Source organism: Oncorhynchus kisutch, linkage group LG19, assembly GCF_002021735.2.
Source record: "Oncorhynchus kisutch isolate 150728-3 linkage group LG19, Okis_V2, whole genome shotgun sequence".
In the NCBI taxonomy this organism is placed as follows: domain Eukaryota; kingdom Metazoa; phylum Chordata; class Actinopteri; order Salmoniformes; family Salmonidae; genus Oncorhynchus; species Oncorhynchus kisutch.
Genome location: NC_034192.2, coordinates 4896848 through 4913177, shown reverse-complemented (window position 1 = coordinate 4913177; position 16330 = coordinate 4896848). Strand labels below are relative to the sequence as shown.

At 43.7% G+C, this 16330-nt stretch overlaps 1 protein-coding gene across 1 annotated transcript; it reads left to right on the top strand.

Moving 5' to 3' along the window:
* The first annotated feature begins 813 nt into the window (after positions 1-813).
* On the top strand, positions 814-5019 carry rps16 (ribosomal protein S16). Its single transcript, XM_020509435.2, has 6 exons — positions 814-1199; positions 1290-1341; positions 2240-2341; positions 4430-4526; positions 4665-4712; positions 4833-5019. The coding sequence occupies exons 2-6, from the start codon at positions 1294-1296 to the stop codon at positions 4976-4978; spliced, it is 441 nt and encodes a 146-aa protein (XP_020365024.1). The 5' UTR covers positions 814-1199; positions 1290-1293; the 3' UTR covers positions 4979-5019.
* The last annotated feature ends 11311 nt before the right edge of the window (positions 5020-16330 follow it).

Below are 16330 nucleotides of genomic sequence, written 5' to 3'. Positions count from 1 at the left end.
TTAACGATGCTCCTACAAAGGCTCTAATGATAAACTTGACCCTTTTTGGAAAACCCTTTTTGCGTTCCAAACACATAAGACAGACATTTTCCCCTCAGCCCTCAAATTAATTTGAGTTGACCGCCCTTGTCCGGAAATGTGCCATTCGTTCGTCCCATGGTTGTTTTCAGTGATCATGGAACTGTTGTGTGTGTACTTTATATGCGCTACAGTCATTTGACTGCATTTCATATCTTGGCTAGAAGACAAAGCATGCTAGCCATCGGACAATATCAGGTAAATCGAAAATGACTATGTATAAGTGTGATGTCAGGGAAAGTTGTATTGCGCTAGATAGTTTCCAAAAGCTAACTAAACAATTACTTTTACGATACGTGTTTGCGCCATCATGTGCATTAGTAGCAACATTTCTAACTTATTTACATTTATTTTTTACTTAAACCTGTATGTTGACTTCTGCCATATTGATGTTGGTTTTAAATTGTGGCTGACTTTGTACATCCGTTAAGAAATCATCGCGAATTGAATTATGGGGCGTTTCAGCGTCCAGAGGGAACGGAGTTGTATGATCACAAACGAGGGCTAAGGGTCTTAGGTTGCTAATTTACCTTGCTTTGCTAATTGTTTGGACAGCAAAGACTGTCTCGGGGATTCCCCCAAGGGCAAAAGGCGAGGGTAAATGGAGGAGGGTGTGTCTATTAATGTGTTTGAAATGCAGCGCCTCTGTGGTGCGGAAAGTGGGAAACCAAAGAGTTAATCTACAATTTCTTTCATCCTCTGAAAAACATGTTCGTACAGTGGCCTCTTCTGGACATAAATATTTTTCAGTCAGACCGTATTTATATTTTTTTGTATTTTTTTTCTGACAGACAATGTTTAATTAATCAGCCATAATTAATTGCGACAATGTAATTTTGCAAAAATGTAAATTCATGGGCCAAATTGACATTATGAGTAAATTAATGAAACATGTGAAATACAAATATTTTACTTAAATTATCAAAATACATGATACATTTTGTTGCTACAAAATAAAAATGAATTGTGGAGAAGTTTCAGACCAGATTATCGGCTTTTTCTCTCTGCCTGCAATTGTCGTAAATGCATTGCAAAGCCACAAACTGTCGTGCTACTGCCCCTGATTTTCGGTGTTTGAAACCCCATTTCGGTCTTTTCGTACGGCACTAAAGCTGAAGACGGTATGTTCCCGCTTGAGCTCAGTTACAAATGCAAAAACATAATCTATTAATTATTTTTTGAAGGTAATCATTGTGATTTAATTGTTTCAGAAACATGCCGGCCAAAGGTCCTCTGCAATCTGTCCAGGTTTTCGGACGCAAAGTGAGTAAACTCTGAATTTATTCCACGTGTTGAGCCAACAAACTGACGTTAGCTAGCTAGTTCAGCCATGTTAGCCAAATAGACCAGAAATGTGTATTTGACCCCCACCTCCCAAAATTATACATTTACATTTGGAAATGTAAGTGACCGTCAATTTGACAACTTTATTGTCAAACGTCTAAATCTGCCTTGATTGCAGCCAGTGGCATATTGATATGAATAGCTACAAATGTTGCGGCCTGCTAGCTGCGTTAATCATTTAGATAATTTTATGCCGGAAAGAATGTTCAGCTAAATCAACGCCAATTCTTTGATGTTGTGAGGTAGCTAACGTTTGTTCGCTGATTTATTATGCCACAATACTGCATTAGTTAACTAGAGTCGTGTTTATTTATTTTTTATTACATCGTCTTTAACTAATTGTACTGTAGCTAGCGAGTTGCCAATGACTTGGTCCACTCATCCCTCGTTAGTACCTCAGTGTTTGGTTAATACATTGGCTGGCTAATTAGTGTTGCTTATAATAGTACTGTTAATCAGCAATCCCCTGAATGCCTTTTTTGGGGGTGTAAAACATTTGTAATGTTAATGTTCTCTGTTTAGCCAAACCCGCTTCATAGAAAAGTGCACGTGTAATTAGCGAAAACCTAGCAAATGGTTGTGAACATTACTGTATTTTTATTTTGGGGCGGCAGATATCCTAGTGGTTAGTTTTGGGCCAGTAACTGAAAGGTTGCTGGATCGAATCCCTGAACTGACAAGGTCACACACAAAAATCTGTCGTTCTGCCCATAACAAAGCAGTTAACCCACTGTTCCCCGGTAGGCTGTCAATGTAAATAAGAATGTGTTCTTAACTGACATGCCTAGTTAAATAAAGGTTACACATCTCTTTGCAGAAAACAGCCACTGCTGTTGCTCACTGCAAGAGGGGGAATGGCCTTATCAAGGTGAATGGCAGACCCCTTGAGATGATTGAGCCAGCCACACTCCAGTACAAGGTGAGTCCTTAAAGGCAGATTGAAATGGACCGTTGTCCAAAATAAGGGATTTGCTCTTCTGCTGGTATCTTTATGAATAATGGCTTGACATTTGATATTACAATAAAACAGTGTTGTATGGTGTGGCTATTATTAAGCTTTAGCTAATGCAGGCCTATGATATGAAGGTGGTGCGCCAACTGGTTACTTTTTCTGTATTTTTTTACTGGCATAATCAATCCAAACTGCAACAGCCATTTGAATTGGAAGGGATATCTGTAACAAAACAAGTTTAATGCCTTTCAGTTTGCCACGCCTTCTATATTGGCTAAGCCTACAAGGTAGGGAGGGATGTATTTTCTATTTGTCGAGATTGGCAGTCTTTATTGAGGTTTTGAAAGTTAACCATGATATTGAAGTACCCAACGTCGGTATGCTTTGTTTGTTTGTGTGGTACATTGGCACAGAAACCCGTTGGTAGAAGATTTGTAGCATATACAGTGCCTTCGGAAAGTATTCAAACCTTCAAACAGCCTTATTCTAAAGTTGATTCAATAGTTTTTTTCCCCCCATCACCGACCTACAAACTACCCCATAATGACAAAGCAATAACTGTTTTTTAGACATGTTTGCTCATTTATCAAATAAAACCTGGGAATATCACATTTAAGTATTCAGGCCCTATACTCAGTAATTTGTTGATGCACATTTTGGCAGCGATTACAGCATTGAGTCTTGGGTATGACTCTACAAGCTTGGAACACCTGTATTTGGGGAGTTTCTCCCGATCCTCTCAAGCTCTGTCGGGTTAGATAGGGAGCGTTGCTGCGCAGCTGTTTTAAGGACTCTCCAGAGATGTTAGAAAGCCCAGACTGGAACCTGATCTGGGCCATTCAAGGACATTCAGAGACTTGTCCTGAAGCCACTCCTGCGTTGTCTTGGCTATGTGCTTAGGGTCATTGTCCTGTTGGAAGGTGAACCTTGGCCGCAGTCTGAGGTCCTGAGCCATCTGCAGCAGGTTTTCATCAAGGATCTCTGAACTTTGCTCCGTTCATATTTGCCTTAATCCTAACTAGTCTCCCAGTCCCTGCCACTGAAAAACATCCCAACAGCATGATGCTGCCATAACCATGCTTTGCCATAGGGATGGTGCCAGGTTTCCTCCAGACGTGACGCTTCGCATTAAGGCCAAAGAGTTCAATCTTGGTTTCAGACCAGATAATCTTTCTCATGGTCTGAGTCTTTTACCGGGGAGTAGCTTCCGTATGGCCACTCTACTGTAAGGCCTGATTGGTGGAGCACTGCAGAGATGGTTGTCCTTCTGGAGGGTTCTCCCATCTCCACAGAGGAACTCTAGATCTCTGTCAGTGACTTGGGTTCTTGATCACCTCCCTGACCATGGCCCTTCTCCACTGATTACTCGGTTTGGCCAGGAGGCCAGCTCTAGGAACAGTCTTGGTGGTTCCAAACGTATTCCATTTTAAGAATGATGGAGGCCACTCTGTTCTTTGCTATTGTCCATTTGTCTGAATACTTTCCAAAGGCACTCTATTTTAAATATTTATAAATATGGCTTCAAAATGTTTAGTCTGTGTACCCCTAGCTGATTGTTTGCAGCTGGCTCTGATCTTAGTGTAATGTGACAGGCAGGGAGAGAAGAGCTTGTCTGGTAGTCAGCGAACCCCCAACCTTCTGGCTCATAGACCTGTAGCATCGACTGTGCCACAAACCATGGTGAAGTGGCAGTCGATAACCCTGTGTTTCTAAACGTGGATATCATTTGCCGCAAACATTATTGGGTTAATTCTGGTAGGGGGGGGTTCCATTTATTTTACTGTACAGGTGGAGGGTCATGTGAGGGGGAACACATTTTGTTGGTGAGGGGGTGCATTTTGACACTGAGTTGGACCAGTCCCCTTCTAGTGAATTTGTCCCTTAGGAAACAGTTGCTAACTATTTCATGTATGTGTAACGTGGCTTCTTATAGAGCTGCTGTTGGTTTACTAAGCCCAAGTTCAACATGGGTCTTCATTCAGCTAAATGTCTGGTTGTGTGTCTGCAGGATATAGACATTGTGTGCGTCCTTGACAAAGTTTCTCTCTGTTGTAGCTGCTGGAGCCAGTGCTGTTGCTGGGCAAGGAGCGTTTTGCTGGAGTTGACATCCGAGTCCGGGTGAAGGGTGGCGGACATGTAGCACAGATCTACGGTGACTTGTTTTTACAGCTGGAAGCTGCTCTACTTCAGTTTAGCCATATCATCTCAGTAGAAACTGATGCCTTGATTTGAAATAACTGTACTTGACTGAATATGGCCGTTTGTCTTACGCTGTGCCTTCTCCTTGCAGCTATTCGTCAGTCCATCTCCAAAGCCCTGGTCGCATACTACCAGAAATGTAAGAGAATAATTTTATTGTACACGAAATAATGCATAATCTTGTTTTCAATGGAATATTGCCTCTTGATAAAATATTTGATGGTTCACTAACTAACCCGCCCTGTTAATATCCCACCAGATGTGGATGAAGCCTCCAAGAAGGAGATCAAGGACATCCTGATCCAGTACGACAGGACCCTGCTGGTTGCCGACCCTCGTCGCTGCGAGTCCAAGAAGTTCGGTGGACCAGGAGCCCGTGCCCGCTACCAGAAGTCTTACCGTTAACCTCAGTACATTTTCATGTAATAAAGTTGAGGGAGAAAATATTTATGGTCTGTTTCTTTAAACTTGCTTGATGTAATAATTTCATTAATGACCATCAAGCACTACTTGGAAAGTGTTTTAAAGGTAGACTGCGATAGGATGTAGATGCAGAATGTAACCGGCATATGGGGTATATTTCCACAACCAAGAGCGTTGAAGCATGAGGCTCAGCTGTTTTGGTCCCGTGGCAACCACGCTGCACAGCGTGAAGCGAACCTGTGCAGATGGTGACCTCTGAGGGCAGTCTTGCATCGCTCAATATCTGCGGTGCTGCTTCTGGCAATGCCATTTTATTGTCTAGCTTTTTTAGTAGTTAAACACTATCCTCTGGGTTTCACCCAAATGCATTCAATTAATTGCTAGACTAGAACTGGGTTGTTGAAATGGCTGAAGTGAATAAGCATTATAGCAGGAGTATGTTATGCTTGCTCTCATCCCACGTCTGCCGTGGGGAACCTTGAGCATCACTGCAAGCTTCCTGTCATCCCACGTCTTTTCAGCTTGGGGCCATTTCACATTTAACTATACATTGTGTATTTCAGTCAAATCTTGAATTTGGAATTTTTATTCCAAAAATTGTACTTAGTTCTAATCAGTTTTAGTAGAGTGCCTTTCAATGTCAGCATTATACTGGTCAAAACCACGAGTCTGTTCAGCTGTTGACAAAGCAAAGGACATACACCGAAGAAAAATATAAACGCAACATGGTAAGTGTCGGTCTCATGATTCATGAGCTTAAATATAAGATCCCAGAATGTTCCATACCTTCAGGCTCTCATTTTGTGCACAATTTTGTTTACATCCCTGTAGTGAGCGTTTCTCCTTTGCCAAGATAATCCATCCACCAGATAGGTGGTGTGTATCAAGAGACTGATTAAACAGCATGATCATTACACAGGTGCGCCTTGTGCTGGGGACAAACTGCCACTCTAAAATGTTGTTTTGTCACAACACACTGTCTCAAGTTTTGAGTGTGCAATTGGCATGCTGACTTAAGAAATGTCCACCAGAGCTTTTGCCAGAGAATTTAATGTTAATTTCTATACCATAAGCTGCCTCTAATGTTTTAGAGAATCTTCACCTACCGGATCATCTTGAGACCAGCCACCTAGACAGCTGATGAAACCGGTACACTTCTGTCTTATAAAGCCCTTTTGTGGGGTTCTGATTGGCTGTGCCTGACTCCCCTGTGAGTGGGCCTATGCCCTCCCAGGTCCACCCATGGCTGCGCACTGCCCAGTCATGTGAAATGTCCACCCATGGCTGCGCACTGCCCAGTCATGTGAAATCTGTAGATTAGGCCCTAATTAATTTATTTCAATTGATTTACTTCTATGAACTGTAACTCAGTAAAATTGTTGCATTTTGTGTTTTATATTTTTGTTCTGTGTACTTTTATTGTAAACATGCCTATTGTAGGCTCCCGGGTGGGGGCAGTGGTCTAAGACACTGCATCTCAGTGCTAGAGGTGTCACTACAGACCCTGTTTTGATTCCAGGCTGAATCACAACCGGACGTGATTGGGAGTCCCATAGAGCGACCCACAATTGGCCCAGTGTTGTCTGGGTTTAGGCCGTCATTGTAAATAAGAATTTGTTCTTTAACTGACTTGCCTAGTTAAATATATTCATTTTGAATGGACCAAGTTGTCTTGTTCTGCGTTCAGTGCTCAGTTTGTTCTTCTCCTCCACCTAGTCCTAGAATGAACAACCGCCTACCTCCAGTATATGGGGTACATATACCTCTGTCTGTAACATGTTTCTAGATTTGATACTAGTTTTTAGATTTGATACTAGTATCTATTGTACTTGTGGAATGGATTGGACAGAAGCAGATTTGTTAGATACCTAACTTAAATTTCTCTGATTTCAACTGCTCCCTTTTCACCAGAAGAGGGTACTGTGTGACAAAGTACGAATCCAATCACACAAACATGTTAACAGCTCAAAATCGAGGCAAAGCTTTGCCTGTTCCACACAGCACAAGGTTCTTCTGATCATTGATTCACTCAACTTAATTTCCTCAGTGTGAGCCCCTCACGGGGAAACTATCAGCTATCCATAAGGAGTTTTGGTGATGGAAAAATGTATCAATCAAGAGATCAGAGTATTGTTGCTCCTAAAAGTCAGTTAAATTGTCTTATTTTATATAGTCTCCACTATGGTAAACAGATAAACATAAATTAGTTGACCATGGAGTTCTCTGTCTGGTGATGAACAAAGACCACCACAGCCACAAACATTGTGCCTGTGCAGATAAAAAATACTCACTTTGTAAGGAGCAGCGTACTGCATGTGGGATTGTTTGTTTCCTGTGCCCAAGGTGTTATTAGGTCCTTCGGGTTTTGTTCATTAACACATTTGCAGGAGAAGCTGTAACATCTGTGGCTGGTTGACCTTGAAGCACAACAGAGCAAAAGGCATGTGGTCTTGGTCTCGTTTTTCCTGATTTAAATATAGCTGGTTAACATACCGAAGGTGTAGGCCTACCTCTCTGTTTTCAGTCCCTGGTTATGATACATCCTGTGCAGTCTTTTTACTGAACCGTAAATTGTTTGTTCTGCTGCTGCCTCCATTTAAAGTGTATACCAACCAGTGCAGATACCCAGGTGAGCGGTGTTGAGCTGAGCCCCAGATGTGCTGTCTCTGTCTAGGCAATGGGCATGCCTATTTACTGCACTCCAATAATCAACCCAGCAGGGAGACCCAATGCTACTGTTGTTTACTCTCTGCTCCTGGATCCCTGGCTCTAACCTCTCCTCTACGGCCCTATCTGGCCCTGGTCGTTGACATCAGCACAGAGAGAACCCGCAGTAATATACAGTAGCTGTTAACTTCTTTTGGGATTGGGATGCAATGGCAATTATAGAATATTTACTTTGAGAGTTGTAGAATATGTAATGATATTTAATCATTCAACTTGTTTGGTAAAAACCTTTGGTGTGTCCAAATGATGTCATTTACGATGAGGCCTTGTTGAGGTACAGTGTGGCCCTGTTGAGGTACCACCCCCATGTGGTACTAAACACTTGTACACACACTGGTGCACCTGGATTTCCTCTGTTCACACCTCATTTTGCCTCCGCTAATCACACAAACAATAGAGGTGTTGGTCCAGGATGCATTTTGTCATCACACTACACCCCCCCTGCCCATACACACACTTTCTCTATCAGTGGCCTACTTTGAAGAGAGGATAGTCATTAACACCCCCCCCCCCCCCTCTTGGGGTTCTTTGCCCTGGGTGAGTAAATAACAATTGATCGAGCAGGGTGTCAGAGAGCCTGGGGTAACAGGACAGTAGCTCGCACAAACAGATGCTGGGTTGGCTGCAGAGGAAATATAGCTTAGCCAAGCAACACGCCACTGTTTGGGCTTGGGAGTCTTATTGAGGGACGCTCTCTCCCTAGCCCCTATCAGACTGTCGCTGGGGGGAGGGATAGAAGTAGCAGGGGGCGGCAGGTAGCCTAGAGGTTAAGAACATTGGGCCAGTAATCAAAAGGTGGGCAAGGCACTTAACCATAATTGCTCCTGTAAGTTGCTCTGGATAAATGACTAAAATGTACAAGAGGAGAGGGGGAGGCTTTATTCAGCCAGGGTACAACAGCACTGGACACTGTTCTTTTCTGGGTGGAACAGACAAAGCAGATGTCCTTTTTTCTGTTAGAGCAGGCTATTGTGATTCGGTAAGCCGTGTCGGATCATACCTGTGTGGAGCTTCCTGAAACACAGGCATGTAAAATGTTCACAGGCATGGAACATTTTTGCAATGATTTGCTTTTTTTTTTTTTACAGGCCCAGTAGAGCAGAATAGTTGGCATTTTCTTTTGGTCTTGGCTTTTGTGAAGGAACACAGTATTTTGTGATAAAAAAATAAGCACTTGGCTGAAATGGCAGCAACCACCTGTGGTTGAATAGCATTTGCCCCCCCACAGACCTGCCTGAGCCCTGGCCTCCATCAGCAAAAAGCTGTGTTTTCTATTGTAGCTCCCTTCATATGGTTCCTTACTCCACTCGCCTTCACCCAGAGTCGCCGACCAATCCTTTTTAGTGGGCTTTTGAACAATAGAGCCAGAACAGAATGTTGAGCCGATGATTGATTCATCTCAACTGTTTTGTTCCAGACACAGAGGCCTGCCCTCCCATGCTCACACCAGCACATCGGGTTTGTTTTTGGGTCTGAAACCAGCCAGAATCAGGCCCGGAGTTATTGACCCTGAGCAATTAGTCACACTTTGGCTCGCCAGCATTGACTCATTCCCAATGTATTTACCCCTAGACTTGAACTAAAGTGGAATTAGTCCCACTGAACTCATACCGCTCAGCTTTTGTCTCCCATTAACGGCCCTCTCTATTGCTCTCTCTCTCTCTCAAACACACACACGGTCTGGGCAGTGTCGTGGCACTGAACGTGGCCTTGGAGTGGAGCCCCATGTGTAACGAGACAGGGGGTCAGGTTGTGTTCCCCAGAGTGTGAACCCCTGACACCCGACCCAGGCTGGGGGGTCACAAGGTTCCCCGTACACCCAGAATCACCCCCATCCCCTGGGCTGGCGGGACAGAGAGGCCTGGACCTGTGATGATCCCCAAAAGCACCAGGGCTGAGGGATCAGACAGCCTGCTCAGGCCCTCTGTAGACATAACATATTGACTGGACTACACTCCACACTGCCACCAGTAACACACTAAGACAAGAGCTTTTAGCACAGAGAAACTGGAAAACACTGATCTGAAAGAATTGCTGTTTTTAACACAAACATTATGACAGTAGCATGCTCACATAATGATTGAGGATAATGGGAACACATGGGAGAAATCATCAGAATGGTATTTAGGGTTAACTGCAGAAAGTCCTCATCGTGTGCTGTCGTGCCTACAGTACTGTACCAAGTGTGGTCCCTGCAGGTCCTGAGGCTCTGTGTCTATCAGGCTCTGTGCAGATAAGGGACATGCTTAATTAAACGCCCTAAAGGCTGTTGAAAGGCCGGACGCTGCCAGCACGAGAGGACTTGACATCCGAGTGTCCGTCTTTCACTGAGGTGGTTGTTCAACCAGGAGAGGGGGGGGCTAGGCGTGACGGGGCCCAGTTACAGCACCATGCCTGCCAGAGTCATCACAGAGCTGGGGATGGAGGGAGGAGGAGGGGAGGTTTGTGGTGTAAAATGTAATGGCTTATCCAGATACTCTGCCAGCTCCTAGCCTCTCTCTCACTCTGTCGCTCCCCCCTCCTCTCTCTCTCTCTCGCTGTCTCTCTCTCCGTCTCTCGCTCTCTCTGTCTCTCTCTCACTTTGGCCTCTGTGTCCATGGCTCCAAGACTAGAAGAGAGCCCTGCGCCCCAGAGACCAATGGCCCCTCCTCTTCTCCCCTCCTGCACACACACACACACACACACACACACACACACAGACATACACATTCCTGGAGAAAGGGATGGGAGCGTGACAATCGGGAAACAACGGCTGTTAGTTACAGAAAATGCATTACACTGTGGGCTGGGGGAGAGGAGCAGAGGAGAGGAAGTGCTGGGATTAGGCAGTTTGGAGACGGAGAACGGCCCATTTCTACCATCCGGTAAACTGCTCAGATTTATAAGATCTCTGGGGACGCTGATGCCCCATCCTTGTCAGCTCCTGATTTAAAAATAAGCCTAAATCGGCGCATGGCAGTTGTCGGTAGGCCACGTGTAGGTCAGAACTGTCATTCACAGGAAAAATAAAGAAAACTTAAATTCTCATCAGGTTGTAAAGGTGTTTGAATAACAATTGTTTGAATATGACATTTCAGACCCTCTACTAAAAACCAACTAATCCCTATGCGGCATCAATATGAGTCAGAAACATTTATTCTGGTGTCAAACTTGACTGCAGTGTGTAAATAGGATATGTTTGGAACCTTAGTGTGTCTCAACAAGTAAATTAAGGTTGTGTTTGGATTACAATTATGTAAACAAGTCATGTCCCTTTTACCAAGCTCTACGTGCAACTGGCCCCTCTGCCCACTTCGTTTCATTTCATTGAATGGGGTTCCGTTGTTTCATTGCCCCCAACGCGTTCAAAAGATCAGATGTTTTTGACTGAAAAGCCCTATACGGATTGACCATGCACTTAATGCTTCCAGCAGGATGCACAGACAGCTAGTTTTCATGCCCTGCCGAAGGACCCTAATGCGGAATAGGTGGTTGGGAGTCCGTTGGTCCCCAGTGGTGGCGAGTATACCGGTAGCTAGACTGCTGGTTTTGTATATTTTGAGACTCGTTATCACTATCATCGCTAGCATAGCGTTAGCCTACCTCAATACAATGCAGATTTGGCTTGGAAACATAACATTTCAAAAGACTAAATTAGTAGGAAAACCTTTTTTCATGATTGTGATGTCGCCACATTGACTTTAGACAGCTAAGATTGAAGACACCACTACATTTTAGCATGCTAACATTAGCATTACTAGCTATTTTTGACAAACTTCGCTAGTAACATTAATGACATCTCTCTAAAGTAAATTTGACAACATCATAATATGGCAAAGTTGTTTCCTACAAATTATTTTCATACTTTAGCAACCCATGTCTAGGGGAGAAATACATATTGTGTTACTAGACAACTCATTTCTGACTACAGCAGTGTACAAACTAGCAGCAACAAACTCAAACCAACCCAGGGATATAGCAAAACATGTCACAGTTGGTTGCATAGTGTGACAGCGTCTTCGGCCTGAATCTAATAGAATCCTGAGCCGGTAAGTCTACATCTGTAAGACATAGAATCAGCTTCACATCTGAAGTTAAATAGAAAGGTGAATGCAGGGATCAGGTTGGTTCCATCAAGCTAATCTTGATGGTGGCAATGACACACCCAAGAAACACCCACATCCAACCACACCCCCAAGTTTGGCTTCTGTCATGGCCGCCAGCATTTATTGAGCAAGCTAAGGAAAAAAAACGCGGCCAAAGCAGTGGGTGCATTTTCCCTTTAAAGACATCCTCCAGTGATTTTTTTGTAACTTTCATGTTGTGATATCCAAAGAATAAATAAAGTAAAGTACACACACTAAAGGGTAAAAAAAAAAGTTTTACGCCACTGCAAACTTCAAGGAGTTGGTCCAATGGGAAGTCGTGATGTCATCGGCCTCCCCCTTACTCGAGTAACAACAGAGGAGCAATAGAGATCCCCCCCCCCCCCCCAGGTAACTGGAGTGACACTTTAAGATATTCAAACCATAACCCAATATAAGAGTCCTTCAGTGGTTTGTTCTCTTTGCTAGTATCATGGGCTTGTCTTCACTGGCTACCCCATATGAACTATTGTTCACATAGCTCTCCAGGTAATAGTCTGAGAACAGCATTGTCAGAACTTTAAAAGCATCAGAGTCGTCCTGGCATTCATCCAGAACACCCAAATGACCACCAGTTCTCTGTTCCATCTTATATTAACGTTAGTCATTTAGCAGATGCTCTTATCCCGAGGGACTTACAGTCAGTGCATTCATCTTAAGATACCTAGGTGGGACAACCCCCATATCACAGTCATTGTACATGTTCCTCAATAAAGTAGCTATCAGCAAAGTCAGAGCAAGTAAAGGGGTGGGGACTCAAGTGTGAGTGTTAGTTCATGAAAGTGTTTTTTTATTTGATGTATTCAGTCTTTTCTATATGAAGTGAACTCATCTCTTTCACCATCTCCCTCTGGCCCTCACAGCAATAAATAACACCACTTTCTCTGTTTCCCTCTCTCCCTACGTCCCAAAACAGCTACTGTTCAACTGATGTATGTCTTTTACTGTGACAGGCCCTCAACCACCGGATGTAGTATCTCCTGTGATCACCCCAGGCCTCGGAAGACCTCTTCAACTACAACAGGAAGCAGTCATACGACTGGGTCACGACCCCTCTTTATACACCATGAGTCAAGCGGAGCCCACCCCGTGAGCCGCAGTGGAAGGTTCCGGTCTCACCGAGGAGCAAGGTGTGGAAGGATTGTCAGGGGAGGAGAGGGAGACCTAGTCAGTGTGTCAGAATGAGGAAAAGAAAGAGAGAGAGAGAGAGAGAGAGGAGGAGGAGGAGAAGAGGAAACATCTGTCAGATAGCAGCCGTGTAACATCATTACACACAAGGCCCACCGGCTCACCTAACACAGCCACAGCTGGGTCTAATACAGCCTCCATCCACAGGGGAAACTACTGTGTGACCCGCCATAGTCAGAACTATGTACACATCCAGCCAGGAGGCACCAGGGAGGGGATGAGGTGATGCCTAAGCCCACAATCGAGACTCATTGGGGAAGTGTCTGTGCCAGAGCCCCAAGCTTCTCGCCTGATCATGTGGCTGAGGTTCAAATGTTTTTGTTTGACCGCACTTCATTTTTTGTATTTTTTGTTTTTGAACAGGAGGAGAGAGGCAGTGACTGAGGAGTGTGAGAGAAAGATACTGAGAGAGAGAGAGTAGTCTGCCGCATGTGTTGGATGTTAATAAGACTGATTCATTTAATTGTGTTTTCTTTTAACAAGCGAGATTTACACTCATTAAACTCTTCTATAGAGAATTGGTGAATGATATAACATTGCTGTGTGATGTTGAGGTATTTCTCACTGGCCTTATCACATGCTGGGTAATTCTAGAACTATCTGCTCCTTTACAGCAATAGGCATCCTTTTTAACAAATGAGCCAGGTTTCTTCTGTTGTATTTATGCCTTGCCAAACTCTGGTATTTGTCCCTGTGCCAGCTGTTTTCTTAGCTGAGATAAATCAATAGGAGTTAATCTGCTGAGAAGACTGTGTGCTGGCCTGTTTAAAAGGGCACTTCATCTCTATTGGTTCCAGAGCATGAATCAAGCCCTCAATGAAGAATCAACAGAGAAGTGAGTCAGATAGCAGACTCTGTGTTCCTGAGCAATGATATGGGAAACAGAGAAGTCCCATATTTTAAAGGGGTATGGTATAGTGCTGGACCCAATATCCCAGGTATGCATCTTTTTTTTCAGGAGGTCGTTTCAACTCTGACATAAAACCATTCTTCCTCTAGCACTGTCTCAATTAGGCAGATGGTCTATGTGTCTGTATGGTAAGCTGATCAGAATGCTGTGTTATTTGACATGTAACCCTAGCTTCACCGCCACAGTGAACGAGGACGGTTCGAGGTGATATAGAGCAGGAGATGGGTGCAAATCATTTCTATGATCGCTCGTGTGTCATGCAGGGTAAGGCCTTGGAATTCCATGCATTCTGGACTCGGTTTCATATTGAAAGATTTCACCTACCGTACATTGGCAAAATGTCACATAACCTGTCGCTGGGGACGAGGTAAGACCAGTCTGAGTTCAAAATGGACTCCTTCAGATGTCTCCTCTCTATTGCAACATATTCAAAGACTGTCTTCGTACTGTAGAGAAAGGTCAAAGGTGCTGATTTGACCTTGTGTGCGTCAATCACTCCTCCATACTGTATGTCAGGGGCAGAGGGAGGGATTGGAGGAGGGCGGGACTGTGGCCCAGTGGGGTGTATGTATATAGCCTGGTCTAGCTGAAATCTGATGAGGAGCAGGGGAGAAAGAGAGAGAGAGAAAGAGGAGGAGGAGAGGATTTCAGGTTCTCGGGGCTTGAACCCAGCACGACCCCAGTGTGTTGACACAGGTTGCCCTCCTGCCCCTTTAACCCCACACCACCACCACCACTCTCCGACCCCCATACAAATCTTAGGGAATTATTGAATAGGGTCCCTCATTGATCAAGCCAAATTGTTACCCCGTTTCAGTTGCAGCATAAGGAGACAGTTATGATTCAATCCAGTTGTATCCTGATTAAATTATAAAATAAGATGTTTCATTTTCATTCATCATGTTTGTTTTGTTTGGTCAAAACAATGGGGTAGTATTATAAAGAGACTGAAGGTAGACATAGAAGATGGTTGTGTTTGATATACATTACCTTTCAGAAGTTTGGGGTCACTTAGAAATGTCCTTGTTTTTGAAAGAAAAGCAACATTTTTTGTCCATTAAAATCACATCAAATTGATCAGAAATACAGTGTAGACATTGTTAATGTTGTAAATGACTGTTGTAGCTGGAATCTGCAGATTTTTTATGGAATATCTACATAGGTGTACAGCGGCCCATTATCAGCAATCATCACTCCTGTGATCCAATTGCGCGTTGTGTTAGCTAATCCAAGTTTATAATTTTAAAAAGCTAATTGATCATTAGAAAATCAGTTTGCAATTATGTTAGCACAGCTGAAAACTGTTGTCCTGATTTAAAGAAGCAATAAAACTGGCCTTCTTTAGACTAGTTGGAGCATCAGCATTTGAACAGTTGTGTAGGTTGTCTCAGATCGCGGTCCTCTACTACCATCTGATCCTCTGGGACCATGGTGGCAGCTACATCAGTTCAACGTCTAGTTTTGATTTACATTTGGTTGAGTTATCAACTAATGTGAATTCATGAAATCAACAAAAAATTTCACCATGTCATTGGATTTAGGTAAAAAGGTGAAATTCCCTTACGTTGATTACTTTTTTAAAAATTCTATCAGTTTTCCAATTTTGGGGGTTGAAATTACGTGGAAGCAACGTTGATTCACCCAGTTTTTGCCCAGTGGGTAGTATGTGAGAAGAGGCTAGCTGCGTGGCAGTCAGACACCTCTCATCAGGAGGTTGTTATTGAATCCAGGTCCCCTGGGGTCCACACAGTGAGATGACATCACAGGGTCTCCGTTCAATAACAACATTTACACAACCCTCTTTGAATCTGTTTGTTGTGACGCACGTATGAGTGATGGGTGACTTGGAATAAAAGTACAATGATTCCACAGGAATCTTAAGATCTTAAACCATGACCACCTCTTTTTAGAAAACGTAACTCAAGACCTGAAGTTAGAATCGGCAAAGATACAATTGCACTTATCTGATGTATTTGACAATAAAAAATATTTAAATTGCCCATTCTCCATTCCTACACAGACCACATATTTCCAGTGTGGAGAGGCACATTCCTCTGTGGTGTTCCTCTGAAAGGCGTAGGCCCAAAAAAGTGATGATATACAAGCAGTCTGTCTGGGGCCTCAGTGTGTCCGAACTGAGAGCAACAACAGGGGCACTGCAGACCTCTCCAATCCCTCCTATGTCTCATCCTCTCATTGACCCTCATTACTTCTTCATGTGAGAACCGTGAAGAGATGACTAAAACACAAGCATTCCCCCCCAAATGAACTCCTCACTCACTAAGAATGTCAACTGACCAGGGTGCTACAAATCTCTTTAGCTCTGTCTCATAAAAACAACGTCTGAACCCAGAAAATGAACTCACGCAGACAGAGGAGTGTTGT